This window comes from Haliotis rufescens, unplaced genomic scaffold (genome assembly GCF_023055435.1).
Source record: "Haliotis rufescens isolate VD_foot unplaced genomic scaffold, xgHalRufe1.0.p SCAF_15, whole genome shotgun sequence".
NCBI lineage: Eukaryota > Metazoa > Mollusca > Gastropoda > Lepetellida > Haliotidae > Haliotis > Haliotis rufescens.
In genome coordinates, this window is record NW_025963835.1 from 33,757,375 (window position 1) to 33,772,962 (window position 15,588).

A 15,588-nucleotide genomic window follows, 5' to 3' on the forward strand; every position below is an offset into this window, starting at 1 on the left:
TATCGTATTGCCTGATAGATACATAGGTTTCTAGTTTCAAGATGAAGCACACTTTTCCATTAAAAAATACATATAGCAATATGTCTATGCTCTCATCCAACATCATGGACACTAATCACACCTCATCGACAGTCATTCCAACTCGTGGAAACTCGTTGACACTCTTTTCCATTAAAATAACCTTTAGCAATATGTTAGACATGGACATATTTCAATGTTCATGTTACGTAAATTAGAATATTAAACGGTTCTGTAACCACTCCCGAAAAACTATACCCTCTTATTATTATCCATTATTTATCTTTCATTCACTCCTGGGTAAGGTACAGGTATAGTTCACTGATATGAAAAACTGACGTGAGATAGACCTGGGTAAGGTACAGGCATAGCTCATTGATATGAAATACTGACGTCAGATAGACCTGGGTAAGGTACAGGCATAGCCCACTGATATGAAATACTGAGGTGAGATAGACCTGGGTAAGGTACAGTCATAGCCCACTGATATGGAATACTGACGTGAGGTAGACCTGGGTAAGGGACAGGTATAACTCACTGATATGAAATACTGACGTGAGATAGACCTGGGTAAGGGACAGGCATAGCTTACTGATATGAAATACTGACGTGAGATAGACCTGGGTAAGGTACAGGCATAGCCCACTGATATGAAATACTGACGTGAGATAGACCTGGGTAAGGGACAGGTATAGCCCACTGATATGAAATACTGACGTGAGATAGACCTGGGTAAGGTACAGGTGTTGCCCACTGATATGAAATACTGACGTCAGACAGACCTGGGTAAGGTACAGGTATAGCCCTCTGGTATGAAATACTGAGGTGAGATAGACCTGGGTAAGGTACAGTCATAGCCCACTGATATGAAATACTGACGTGAGATAGACCTGGGTAAGGTACAGGTATAGCTCACTGATAAGAAATACTGACGTGAGGTAGACCTGGGTAAGGTACAGGCATAGCCCACTGATATGAAATACTGAGGTGAGATAGACCTGGGTAAGGTACAGTCATAGCCCACTGATATGAAATACTGACGTGAGGTAGACCTGGGTAAGGTACAGGTATAGCTCACTGATATGAAATACTGACGTGAGGTAGACATGGGTAAGGTACAATGATAGATCACTGATATGAAATACTGACGTGAGATAGATCTGGGTAAGGTACAGGTATAGCTCATTGATATGAAATTACTGACGTGAGGTAGACCTGGGTAAGGTACAGGTATAGCCCTCTGGTATGAAATACTGACGTGTGTCAGACCTGGGTAAGGGACAGGTATAGCCCACTGATATGAAATACTGACGTCAGATAGACCTGGGTAGGTACAGGTATAGCCCACTGATATGAAATACTGTCGTGAGACAGACCTGGGTAAGGTACAGGCATAGCTCACTGATATGAAATACTGACGTGAGATAGACCTGGGTAAGGGACAGGCATAGCTTACTGATATGAAATACTGACGTGAGATAGACCTGGGTAAGGTACAGGCATAGCCCACTGATATGAAATACTGACGTGAGATAGACCTGGGTAAGGTACAGGCATAGCTCATTGATATGAAATACTGAGGTGAGATAGACCTGGGTAAGGTACAGGTGTTGCCCACTGATATGAAATACTGATGTCAGAGAGACCTGGGTAAGGTACAGGTATAGCCCTCTGGTATGAAATACTGACGTGTGTCAGACCTGGGTAAGGGACAGGTATAGCCCACTGATATGAAATACTGACGTGAGATAGACCTGGGTAAGGGACAGGTATAGCTCACTCATATAAAATACTGACGTGTGATACACCTGGGTAAGGTACAGGTATAGCTCACTGATATGAAATACTGACGTGAGGTAGACCTGGGTAAGGGACAGGCATAGCTCATTGATATGAAATACTGAAGTGAGGTAGACCTGGGTAAGGTACAGGTATAACTCACTGATATGAAATGCTGACGTGTGTCAGACCTGGTTTAGGGACAGGTATAGCTCACTGATATGAAATACTGACGTGAGATAGACCTGGGTAAGGTACAGGCATAGCCACTGATATGAAATACTGACGTCAGATAGACCTGGGTAAAGGACAGGTATAGCCCACTGATATGAAATACTGACGTCAGATAGACCTGGGTAAGGTACAGGCATAGCCCACTGATATGAAATACTGAGGTGAGATAGACCTGGGTAAGGTACAGTCATAGCCCACTGATATGAAATACTGACGTGAGATAGACCTGGGTAAGGTACAGGTATAGCTCACTGATAAGAAATACTGACGTGAGGTAGACCTGGGTAAGGTACAGGTATAGCTCATTGATATGAAATTACTGACGTGAGGTAGACCTGGGTAAGGTACAGGTATAGCTCACGGATATGAAATACTGACGTGAGATAGACTTGGGTAAGGTACCTGTATAGCCCACTGAGTTGAAATACTGACGTGAGATAGACCTGGGTAAGGTACAGGCATAGCCCACTTATAAGAAATACTGACGTGAGGTAGAACTGGGTAAGGTACAGGCATAGCTCATTGATATGAAATACTGACGTGAGGTAGACCTGGGTAAGGTACAGGTATAGCTCACTGATATGAAATACTGACGTGAGGTAGACATGGGTAAGGTACAATTATAGATCACTGATATGAAATACTAACGTGAGATAGATCTGGGTAAGGTACAGGTATAGCTCATTGATATGAAATTACTGACGTGAGGTAGACCTGGGTAAGGTACAGGTATAGCCCTCTGGTATGAAATACTGACGTGTGTCAGACCTGGGTAAGGGACAGGTATAGCCCACTGATATGAAATACTGACGTCAGATAGACCTGGGTAGGTACAGGTATAGCCCACTGATATGAAATACTGTCGTGAGACAGACCTGGGTAAGGTACAGGCATAGCTCATTGATATGAAATACTGAGGTGAGATAGACCTGGGTAAGGTACAGGTGTTGCCCACTGATATGAAATACTGACGTCAGACAGACCTGGGTAAGGTACAGGTATAGCCCTCTGGTATGAAATACTGACGTGTGTCAGACCTGGGTAAGGTACAGGTATAGCCCACTGATATGAAATACTGACGTGAGATAGACCTGGGTAAGGGACAGGTATAGCTCAATCATATAAAATACTGACGTGTGATACACCTGGGTAAGGTACAGGCATAGCTCACTGATATGAAATACTGACGTGAGGTAGACCTGGGTAAGGGACAGGCATAGCTCATTGATATGAAATACTGACGTGAGGTAGACCTGGGTAAGGTACAGGTATAGCTCACTGATATGAAATACTGACGTGAAGTAGACATGGGTAAGGTACAATTATAGATCACTGATATGAAATACTAACGTGAGATAGATCTGGGTAAGGTACAGTTATAGCTCATTGATATGAAATTACTGACGTGAGGTAGACCTGGGTAAGGTACAGGTATAGCTCACGGATATGAAATACTGACGTGAGATAGACCTGGTTAAGGTACAGGTATAGCCCACTGATATGAAATACTGACGTGAGATAGACCTGGGTAAGGTACAGGTATAGCTCACTTATAAGAAATACTGAGGTGAGATAGACCTGGGTAAGGTACAGGTATAGCCCCCTGATAAGAAATACTGACCTGAGGTAGACCTGGGTAAGGTACGGGCATAGCTCATTGATATGAAATACTGACGTGTGATAAAACTAGGTCAGGCACAGGTATAGCTCACTGATATGAAATACTGACGTGAGATAGACCTGGGTAAGGTACAGGCATAGCTCATTGATATGAAATACTGTCGTGAGATAGACCTGGGTAAGGTACAGCCATAGCCCACTGATATGAAATACTGACGTGAGATAGACCTGGGTAAGGGACAGGTATAGCCCACTGATATGAAATACTGACGTGAGTCAGACCAGGGTAAGGGACAGGCATAGCTCACTGATATGAAATACTGACGTGAGATAGACCTGGGTAAGGTACAGGCATAGCCCACTGATATGAAATACTGACCCGTTGTTACTGACAAGTTATGTGTCATATTCAGTAAATGGAATGTTCACCTGAGATCACCTGAGGGTAACTGAGGGTAACGTCGCGTCCAAGATAATTGCACATTATAGCACACTGAGATACCATGCTGCAGTTTAACATGGAAACCTCACTCAGACACAGTATACTGACTCCAAGCCCGCCAGTTTAACATGAAAACCTCACTCAGACACAGTATACTGACTCCGGGCCGACCAGTCCTTGTTTGAGTCCCTCAATGCCGAGCGCCTGACAGGGTATCAACAAGTACGATCTTTTAACGTTTTTTTTCGGTATGACAAGGTCGGGGATCGAACCCCGGACTTTTCGCTCTCCGTGCGAACGCACTACAACGAAGCCATGGAGGCGCTCTGCTCGACATGAAGGGGAACATGCTTTATCAGGTTCCACGTCCATGATTAGAATCTCGTTTCAATATAAAGCTGCAATAATAAGACATTTGTAAGTGTTGGTTTTCGCGGCATTGGCATTATTCCCGCTATATCAAGGCGGGCGATAGCGAGAAGTCTTCACGCTTCTCTTGTAAGGGATGAATAATCTAAATAGGACAAACCATTTTTCTCAAGGATCATTTCTGCCCTTAGATCCGAGACTCATGAGTCTGAACTTTTGATATCCAATCCGCTCTACGCGAAGGTTTGATGATGTCCTTCAACCAATTCAAAATATATGTCAAACAGACAAAACCTTAACCTTACCATATGTTTCAATTCGTAAAAATATGTTGCGGTTTGCACAAATCTTTGTCAAAATCAATTACATACAGCGTGGTAGATATTACCACGTGGGTGACGCACCTGGATACGTGACAGGTATCTACTGGTCCACGAGAATTTCGGTTGCCTATAATAACTCTTGAGGGTGAGGAGGAAAGTCAATCGGAATCAACATGACGATGTTCGGCAACGGTCTCTTCATAGTTCTCCTGGCTGTCCTTGCGCCATCACTGGGATGTCCGCCTGGACCAGATGAGCTCCCCAACAAGCTCGCTGGCCTCTTGACTCAACTAGAAACCGCGAAGGCGGATTTCCAAAGTATCTTTGATGTCACCGATGAACAGTGTCCATGTCAGAGTAAGTAAATGGCATTTTTTGAAAACGATCTATAAAGCATTACATAATTTATCTAATCTAAACCTACAACGTGATGTCTATTGCCGAGCCGACCTTAATGCCGAGCGCCAGACAGGGTAACAACAAGTACAAGTATTATAACGTCTTATAAAATGACGCGGCCGGCGATCGAGCCCCGGACCTATCGCTCTCCGGGCGGACAATCTACGACTAGACCACAAAGGCGATCTGCATCTGATAGCTTTTCTTTAGTTCAGCTATATTTTCTAGCCTTAGGAGCACTCGTTTGACAACGCTATATGGATCTATACCGAAACGTCGCTTTTTACAGCATTAAAGAAGTTGTTATCCATAAAATTGTGTCTACCTTGTCATCCGTCAACTTCTAAGAAATGCCTATCAAACAATTGAGGAGCACTTGTATCTCAGGATTCAGTATTTACATTTGAATTCGCGTATGCGCAAAGTGACTGTTGAACTCTTGATCTAAACACTCTAAAATAAGTAGGGGATATTAGAAAATAACATCTGATTACAGAAATACAAAGAGGTATCGAGTGATGGCAATGCATGGAAAAGGAAACGGAAGGATTAGGCTAATATGACAATCAAGAGAACATGTTGGCGGTGTATTGTAAGGGTGCAAACAACACGATGACACTGAAAGTAGTACCTACCTCATATCTACATCTCTATTTCTATGTGATCCCAACGGGTACCGTTTTCATCCGTTGGCTTTATCCTGCCAAGAAACCTCCCCATAATATGACAAACCTGAAGATTAAGTTGAATTCTAGGCCAAAACGGCTATAAAGAAATGCCCCTTTGATCAGTTTTCCCTTAACTTTGCAGTGTGGGATGGTGGTGTACAGAGTTAAAAAACAAATGTTTTCCCAAAAAAGTGACAAAATCCTTTCCATAGTCGATTGTACGATTCCGACTACACCACGTGTTTATGAATCACTAACAAATAGTGATAATACCAGGTGTTCGCATGGTGTTTTGCGTATCTTGTCCCAGCGGTGGCACCCGTCTCAAGCACATGCAAATACACTCTTCAAAAAAAAGAAACGCACAGGTAGTATGTAGTTCATTGAACCTGACTACACAAAAAATCCGGTATTTAAATTGGAAATGTTGGTAGCCTGATATTCGACAAACGGTGCGTCAAAACGCAACCATTGTCGATTTGCGATGCCTTAAACGGCATTGTTTTCATACTTGTTCACAATTGTCATGGAGGAACAGTAAAGCAAAATGCACGTGCAAGTTATGGCATTCGTAACTTGTGGTAGTGGTAGAACAGAATTCGTACACCAGCCAGTGCTGAGGAGAAGCAGGTGCGTGATTGCTGCCCGGTGCGGTCACACGAGTTCAGCGCAACCTTGTGACCTTATGTGACAATGAACAGTTTTCAGTGCCTTTGTACAACGACAACATGTGATTATCGAGCTCCAAAATGTATCTATGATATTAAATTAAACATATCGACTTAATTAGGTACAATACATTTATTTACTAAAAATCTACCTGTGCGTTTCTTTTTTTGAAGAGTGTATACTTTATTTTATCTTTAGTTTATATAATTCCATCAGCATTATGTAATTCATTCATTCGGTGTGATGTCACAAAGAAACATAATTATTTGAGACCATTGTGGAATCAATATGCCATTGCACATAAGAGAAGCACTGGACTTTTACAGAGAACATGATGACATCTAACTTATTTAAAGCTGAACTGTTTACAATTGTAGATGTTTCCATATTTACAGGTGTGTTTAAGTTCCAAGTTCCAATACATGTACGGCTGATGACAACATTGTATCGTCAATAAACCGGGACAAACACAAAGTGATGGTTTTAAATAAATAACGATATTAATGTATATTTCTGTTTCAGCTCCCGGGGATTGCTTTGAAAGTGATCTCGAAGCCCTCAACACCACACTTTGCGATCTTATCAACAATCTCACAGCATTGATCGGGGATCAATCAACGGACTGTCCTGCACGTAAGTAGAGAAACGAATTAAGGCAAAATCGGACAGAGCGTTCACCTGAACCGCCTTCATGTTGACAAAAGAGACCAGATTGATCTATGAAAGGCCATAAAAATTATTTTAATCTGACAGTCATTAGAACATTTGAACTGACAAATTCAGTACACTGGAGAAAAACACGATCCAGACAAGAAATGTTCAACTGTCTAGTTAAAATTCAGTCATATATACCTTTCACTTTATCAAGCTTTATGCTTGTATGAATTGTATTTCGTAATACAACCCATGCTTGTCCCCGTGAATATCAGGGTTAGAATAGGTCTTCAGCAACCCATGTTTGTCCCCGTGAATAGCAGGGCTAGAAAAGGTCTTCAGCAACCCATGTTTGTCCCCGTGAATATCAGGGTTAGAATAGGTCTTCAGAAACACATGTTTGTCCCCGTGAATAGTAGGGTTAAGCTAGGTCTTCAGCAACCCATGTTTGTCCCCGTGAATAGTAGGATTAGAATAGGTCTTCAGCAACCCAATTTTGTCCCCGTGAAGATCAGCGTTAGAATAGGTCTTCAGCGACCCATGCTTGTCCCCGTGAATATCAGGGTTAGAAAAGGTCTTCAGAAACGCATGTTTGTCCCATTGAATATCAGGGTAGATGAGGTCTTCAGCAACCCATGTTTGTCCCCGTGAATATCAGGGTAAGAATAGGTCTCCAGCAATCCATGCTTGTCCCCCGTTAAGATCCGGGTTAGAATTGGTCTCCAACAACCCATGCTTGTCCCCCGTTAAGATCCGGGTTAGAATTGGTCTCCAACAATCCATGCTTGTCCCCCGTTAAGATCCGGGTAAGAATTGGTCTCAAGCAACCCATTTTTGTCCCCTTTTAAGATCCGGGTTAGAATTGGTCTCCAGCAATCCATGCTTGTCCCCAGTTAAGATCCGGGTTAGAATTGGTCTCCAACAATTCATGCTTGTCCTCCGTTAAAATCCGGGTTAGAATTGGTCTCCAACAACCCATGCTTGTCCCCCGTTAAGATCCGGGATAGAATTGGTCTCCAACAATCCATGCTTGTCCCCCGTTAAGATCCGGGTTAGAATTGGTCTCCAACAATCCATGCTTGTCCTCCGTTAAGATCCGGGTTAGAATTGGTTTCCAGCAATCCATGCTTGTCCCCAGTTAAGATCCGGGATAGAATTGGTCTCCAACAACCGATTCTTGTCCCCCGTTAAGATCCGGGATAGAATTGGTCTCCAACAACCCATGCTTGTCCCCCGTTACGATCCGGGATAGAATTGGTCTCCAACAATCCATGCTTGTCCCCCGTTAAGATCCGGGTAAGAATTGGTCTCCAGCAATCCATGCTTGTCCCCCGTTAAGATCCGGTTTAGAATTGGTCTCCAGCAATCCATGCTTGTCCCCCGTTGAGATCCGGGATAGAATTGGTCTCCAGCAATCCATGCTTGTCCCCCGTTAAGATCCGGGATAGAATTGACCTCCAGCAATCCATGCTTGTCCCCCGTTAAGATCCGGGTTAGAATTGGTCTCCAGCAATCCATGCTTGTGCCCCGTTAAGATCCGGGATAGAACTGACCTCCAGCAATCCATGCTTGTAAGAAGCGACTTAAGTGACTGGGTGGTAAGGCTCGCTATCTTGGTAAATGAATGTCAGCAGCGTAGACCGATGCTCATGATGTCAGTCACTCTATTGTCTGGTCCAGGCTCGATTATTTACAGACCAGATATAACTGGATAATTGCGGCGTTAAACAACAAACAAACAAACAAACATATTTCTGAATGACGAGGCAGACCTCTGGTATGAAATCTATTTGCAAAATGTTATATTGTCCATCGTCGTACTTTTAGATATCACATTATTTCTCATGCCAAGTTGATTTTGCGTTTTACAATACATATGTACATACTTTTTCTATTGGAAGACTGTACCTGATTACAGATTAAAGCCCTGAAAAGTTCATATTTAAAACCAATCTTTTGTCCTTCTCTATATTGATATTTCCGCCACTTTCCTCTCAAATAATGTCGTATTATTGGGAAAATAAAAACAAATTTCCCAATCACAAGATTAACGATGTTTTACAGTTGAAGGATGTGCCGCACTTGTTGGTGGATGCTATCGGACCGACATTGCTCAGGTTGACCCAGTGGGGACGATCCTGCCGAGTTTGGATGTGACTTATAATGTCAGCGCTTTTACAGTAAGCGGAGACAATGCATCAAGTTACAGCATATACTATCTTTCGTTTCCGCCCCTCCGGTTTGTTTGCGAGTCCAGGACCACGGATAGGATCATCTCAAACACCCTACTACTCCGTAAGTCGTTACACCCTCAGTACCTCGTTAATGTCCTGCCAGTAATACAGAAACGTCAACAATCAAACACTAAGAGGTTAAACCATAATGCGGAAACCAATCTAGAATTTTCACACCATTTTCATTTTCTTCTATGGATGGTTGAAGCTTCTTGTTATAGCAGTACGCGTATACAGGAGTGAGTGAGTATGGTTTTACGCTGCTTTTAGCAATATTCCAGCAATATCACGGTGGGGGACACCAGAAATGGGCTTGACACATTGTACCCATTTGCGGAATCGAACCTGGGTCGTCGGCGTGACGAGCGAACGCTTTAACAACTAGTCTACCCAACCCGCCCGTTAAACTACAAATGTTGACTGTATGCTTCCATATAACACTATTATATTTGTGTATTATATGTTTGTCTCTGTCTAGAGGAAGAGTTTGGAAGCGGTACTGGTATCGCTGTCGTGGATGATCTGCTGTATGTCGCCATTAATGATTATAACAACACGGGTCTCGATCAACTTGCGTCCATTCCTACATCTGGCGGCACTTTGTCGCTTCTTACCGAGATTTCCTGCGAGGCTGGGAGAGTCAGAGCTTTTGATGGGTTGGTATCGCAGTTATGTTTCTGTATTGTACACAAAATTACTGTTCATAACGGTCTAGTTCCTTAATTATTCAATTTAAGATTAATTATATGCAGTGTAGGTCAAGTGAGTGAGTGAGTGTGATGGATTGAACGGTGCTTTGAACAGTATTCCAGTTATATCACGGCGTGTCTGCTTAATGTGGGAGGAAAGACCGAAGTGTTGCAGGTCTCAGACTTTACCACTTCGGTGAAACCCACGAGCATGGGTATGGTGCTGACAAACCTAGAAACATAATCGGGGCGAACCGGGATTCGAATCAACAATCATAGGTTTCTGGCGTGCCCAAGGGACGCAACTCTGAACAGCAACTTGCGGCGCCTTAGACAACTGGATCAGCCGTTCACCAGTGATACAAGTGGGAAAGAAAATGTAATAATATTTTTCTCATACTCCTTTTCTCGGATTGGTTTATTTCTCTTGAAACATCCAAACCTGTCTTTTAAAACATAGAGCCTTATGGTTCGTGAGGCCCACTGCAGTGAGTATTGGGGCCAGGGCACCAAGGCGAGGGCGATGTTATTTACCATATTTACCATCTCTGCTCGTGAATGTCCCTTATCTTAGTAAATAGATTGAGTAATGTTATTCAAGTTTTACATATTAACAGTTAAAAGTTCAAGCGAAAGCTTGGAAAATTGCCAAGTATAGACCAGCAAGGTCAATGGCAACACCTGGTCAGATTGTTCAATATATACATCTGATTAGGTGCTTGACCTTATAAATATAAGACACCAAGCTCATTGGTGGGTGATGTTTCAAAACAAAAACGTCTGAAGTATCCTCAAATGAAATTTGGCATACGTTTGTCAGGCAAATAAACAATACTCCATGTTGACTGCAAGGAATCATCTTCTCTTTAAGGCGAGTGTACTTCAGCGACTGCAAGGAGATCAAGTGCGTCAACGAGACAGGTGGAGATTTGCAGACCAAACTGAAGTTTTCAATGTCCATTACATCGTTTGACGTCATTGACGATAGTACGTATAACAAAACATATACCACGTACAGTGGAACATATTCCCCAACCTTCTTTATTTGTTTGTTGTTTAACGCCGCACTCAGCAATATTCAGGCTATATGACGGCGGTCTGTAAATAATCGAATCTGGACCAGAAAATCCAGTGATTGACCTCGATCCACGCAATTGGGATACGATGACATGCATCAGCCAAGTCAGCGAGCCTGACCACCCGATCCCGTTAGTCGCCTCTTACAATACGCATAGTCACTTTTACGGCAAGCATGGGTTGCTGAAGACCTAGTAAGACTCAACAGAGTCTGGTCCATGCTCGGAGTATTAACAGCACGCCGTCATGTAGCTGGAACATTGCTGAGTGTGGCCTTAAACAACAAACAAACAAACAAAACATTCATTTGAAATTGTGTTGAGAAAAAGGGGTAAGCGGCAAATCCATGCTGAGATAACTAGCTATATCTACAACATGTTGCATGTCATTCTTTGTGATGAAGTGGTGATGAACGCAAAATGTTATTTGTTTTCTTCGACAGACAGGATCGTGTTTATTGATGTTGCCGGTGGTGTGTGGATCTACGACATTGCGACCAACTGTTTCAAGCTGCTGTACTGCATTCCGGGCGACCCATCCGGGGACGTCAAGATCAACCGCTGTTCTTCTTTGATATACCTGGCCTACCCTGGTGTCAGGTCAGTGTAAGGATAGAGTGAGTGAGTGAGTGAGTGAGTGAGTGAGTGAGTATGGTTTTACGCCGCTTTAAGCACTATTCCAGCAATATCACGGCGGGAGACACCAGAAATGGGCTTCACAAATTTTACCAATGTCGGGAATCGAACCCGGGTCTTCGGTGTGACAAGTGATCACTTTAACCACTAGGCTACCCGACCGCCCCTCAATGAAATGAAGAACAATGCTACATTGTGTACAGAATCAAACGAATTACTTACATATCTGGTCGGATACAGTCACCAAAATCCTGATATGACATATCATGATACTTTTTGGTTTGATCATCGAAAATAAAGCCAAATCATTCAAGTTCTCTTCCAGACCATCCGACTAACTAGGATGTATTTGTGGTTTCAACCGGTTACCCATTGAGTACCTAAGATCTGTTATGTCAAACCCCATTTGATCTTGGATGGGAAATGATTATGATGGTTGTAACAGACATGTTTTATCTTCTTTAAGCGATCTCGGCATTTTCAACGCCACATCCTTGGAGTCGGCGGGCATTCTGGAGTACACCACGTCCAACCCCAGTGAGTGTCCGAGTCTCGGATTCGAACCAGACTGGTAAGTTAAATCACAACAGCAACATCACATAGCCCAGGAGACATGTCAAAACATGGAACACGGCACAACAGGATATACCATTCTTATACCATTTTCAGAATGTTACAAAACCAGTTAATTATTAATCCTATGTACATCACAGAACTACGAGTAGACATCATGGTAACCACGCGCAGGACCTGTTGACGGAAAACAAATGAATATGTGAACAGTTTTGTTCCAGTTTAAGGAAGATGTAGTCCAAATCCTCTTATTTTTATTCAGCCATAGTCGTGTTTTAAGTTAATTTGATCCGTTGACGACGGTATCGCTCAGTGTCCATACCTCTTGCTTTGTTATAGCCTTCCAAATACCAACATATACCGACACCCATGAAAATCGGGGTTAGAATAGGTCTTCAGCAAGCCATGTTTGTCCCCGTGAAAATCGGGGTTAGAATAGGTCTTCAGCAAGCCATGCTTGTCCCCGTGAAGATCAGGGTCAGAATAGGTCTTCAGCAACCCATGTTTGTCCCCGTGAAGATCAGGGTTAGAATAGGTCTTCAGCAACCCATGCTTGTCCCCGTGTAGATCAGGGTTAGAATAGGTCTTCAGCAACCCATGCTTGTCCCCGTGTAGATCAGGGTAAGAATAGGTCTTCAGCAACCCATGCTTGTCCCCGTGAAGATCAGGGTTAGAATAGGTCTTCAGAAACCCATGCTTGTCGTAAGAGGCGACTAACAGAATCTGCTGGTCGGGCTCGATAACCAAATTGCTTGGATCGATGCTCACGATGCCAATCACTGGATTGTCTGGTCCAGACTCCTTTGTTTATAGCTGGAATGTTGCTGAGTGCGGCGTTAAACAACCAAAAAAACATTGAAGTGATACATATAATAAACAAGTTTTTGTCTTTTTCAGCCCATAATTGGCAGAGTGGGTAAGATTTTATCGTTAGAATCATACAAGTGTCACAGGTTCGTGTCATTATTTGATAGGAGAATAAGTTCCAATCATATTACCTTTAATCATCATAGTAGATGTATTAACCAAGCGAGTATTGAGTTGTAGCACCCGTGATAACCCTGGTAGGAATAGGTCTTCAGCAACTCATGATTGTCTCCGTGTAGATCAGGGTAGGAATAGGTCTTCAGCAACTCATGATTGTCTCCGTGTAGATCAGGGTAAGAATAGGTCTTCAGCAACTCATGATTGTCTCCGTGTAGATCAGGGTAAGAATAGGTCTTCAGCAACTCATGATTGTCTCTGTGTGGATCAGGGTAAGAATAGGTCTTCAGAAACTCATGATTGTCTCCGTGTAGATCAGGGTAAGAATAGGTCTTCAGCAACTCATGATTGTCTCCGTGTAGATCAGGGTAGGAATAGGTCTTCAGCAATTCATGATTGTCTCCGTGTGGATCAGGGTAAGAATAGGTCTTCAGCAACTCATGATTGTCTCCGTGTAGATCAGGGTAAGAATAGGTCTTCAGCAACCCATGATTGTCGTAAGAGGCGACTGCGCTTGTCGTAGGAGGCGACTAACGGGATCAGGTGGTCAGGCTCGGTGACTTGGTAGATGCATGGCATCGTATCCCAAGTGTGTGGATCGATGCTCATGATATCAATCACTGGATTGTCTGGTCAGGACACGATTATTTACAGACCGCCGTTATATAGTTGGAATGTTGCTGAGAGCGACCTTAAACAACAACAAATAATCGAACGAACGAACGAACAAACAAACAAACACATTTATGAATGATCGAATGCCTCTAGTATGGAATCTTTTTTCATAATGTTAATAGTGTCCATTATAGTACTTCTATATTTTGGCACGAGATATACCCCGCGTTAAACAGCAAACAGACTAACAATTAATGTGTAGATGGCAGGGTTCAAAATCAGATAAGGGGCGATGGGGAAGCCTTGTGGTTAAAGCGTTTGCTCTTTACGTCGAAGGCCCTAGGCCTGTTTGGATTCCCCACATGGGTACAATCTGTGAAGTCAATTTCTGGTGTCCCTCGTCGTGATATTGCTGGTATATTGCTTAAAGCGGCATAAAACCATACTCACTCACTCGGTTAAGATAAACAGATCATACAACTCTCAAGGTGTTTTTCATGTATTTACATGTATTTCTTTAACATACATTTCTTGTTTTAACCTTTTCTGAAAACAGAATATGGTTGCAAAAATATTATTATCGAATACAAAGTTTCACGAGGAACAGGCAGACACAAAAGTGAGTGTGAAACCATGGAGACTAAACAGTCTGTACAGGAAGTAACCGGATTGTCAGGATATTGACTTTACCATATACTTCTCATTTCAGGGAGACAGACCGCCACTGCGTGTTGAAAAGCAAGCAATAAAATGTGTAGAAGGCATTGAGTCAAATCTGTATTCAATAAACCTTTTGAACACGATTCATGTGTATTGTGATTTTTGTTATGAACTAGCCTAATAGGAAAATATATTTTAATTTGATTACAAAGTATGAAACCTATTCATCAATTTGTGCGAGACCTCACGTCAGTATTTCACATCAGTGGTCGATACATGTGCCTTTGAGAGAGAGAGAGAGCTAGAGAGAGAGAGAAGGGGGGTGAGGGAGATGAGGGAGAGAGAGAGAGAAGGGGGTGAGGGAGATGAGGGAGAGAGAGAGAGAAGGGGGTGAGGGAGATGAGAGAGAGATGAATTGGTATAAGGGTAAGTTGTATTCCATACTCAAAGGCCTCAGCTACATAGTACAATTCCGTTTTCGGGAGTAGTTACATAAAAAGGCAGATCAATATATTTTTTTCTTAGGTGGTCGTATTTTGGACAAACTAACAGAAAATGAAACTCATCTTCAATCACATTTAAACCACATTGCTCACATATTCTCAATTCTCTAGCTCTGTTTCTATGTCTGCCTACTTCGATCCTAAGTCTATGAGAGCTGCATCTAAATTGTGCTAAACTTATTCATACAAACAGTGTTCTGGGGAAATAGTTGTCTTAAAAAGCTTGTAATCATTGCATTTTTCTGAATTTAAAACATGCGATGACCATTTTTGTAAGTACATATCCTTAAGTCTTTGGTGTATAGATACTAAAAATGAATCTTGATTGTTTGGTATACATTGATTATGCCAAACATACCCATAGCCGCATTCATTTAATAACGACTTTACATCATATACTCAATTGGGAATTCCATGTTTTTCATACAATAACATCGTACTAT

General features: G+C 42.5%; 1 protein-coding gene across 1 annotated transcript; it reads left to right on the forward strand.

Moving 5' to 3' along the window:
* The first annotated feature begins 4,920 nt into the window (after positions 1-4,920).
* LOC124151863 lies at positions 4,921-14,785 on the forward strand. The gene is made up of 9 exons (XM_048395941.1): positions 4,921-5,142; positions 7,044-7,154; positions 9,240-9,470; positions 9,888-10,065; positions 10,970-11,085; positions 11,618-11,774; positions 12,277-12,381; positions 13,281-13,299; positions 14,692-14,785. Exons 1-8 carry the CDS (start codon positions 4,959-4,961, stop codon positions 13,285-13,287), a joined length of 1,089 nt encoding a protein of 362 aa, XP_048251898.1. The 5' UTR covers positions 4,921-4,958; the 3' UTR covers positions 13,288-13,299; positions 14,692-14,785.
* The last annotated feature ends 803 nt before the right edge of the window (positions 14,786-15,588 follow it).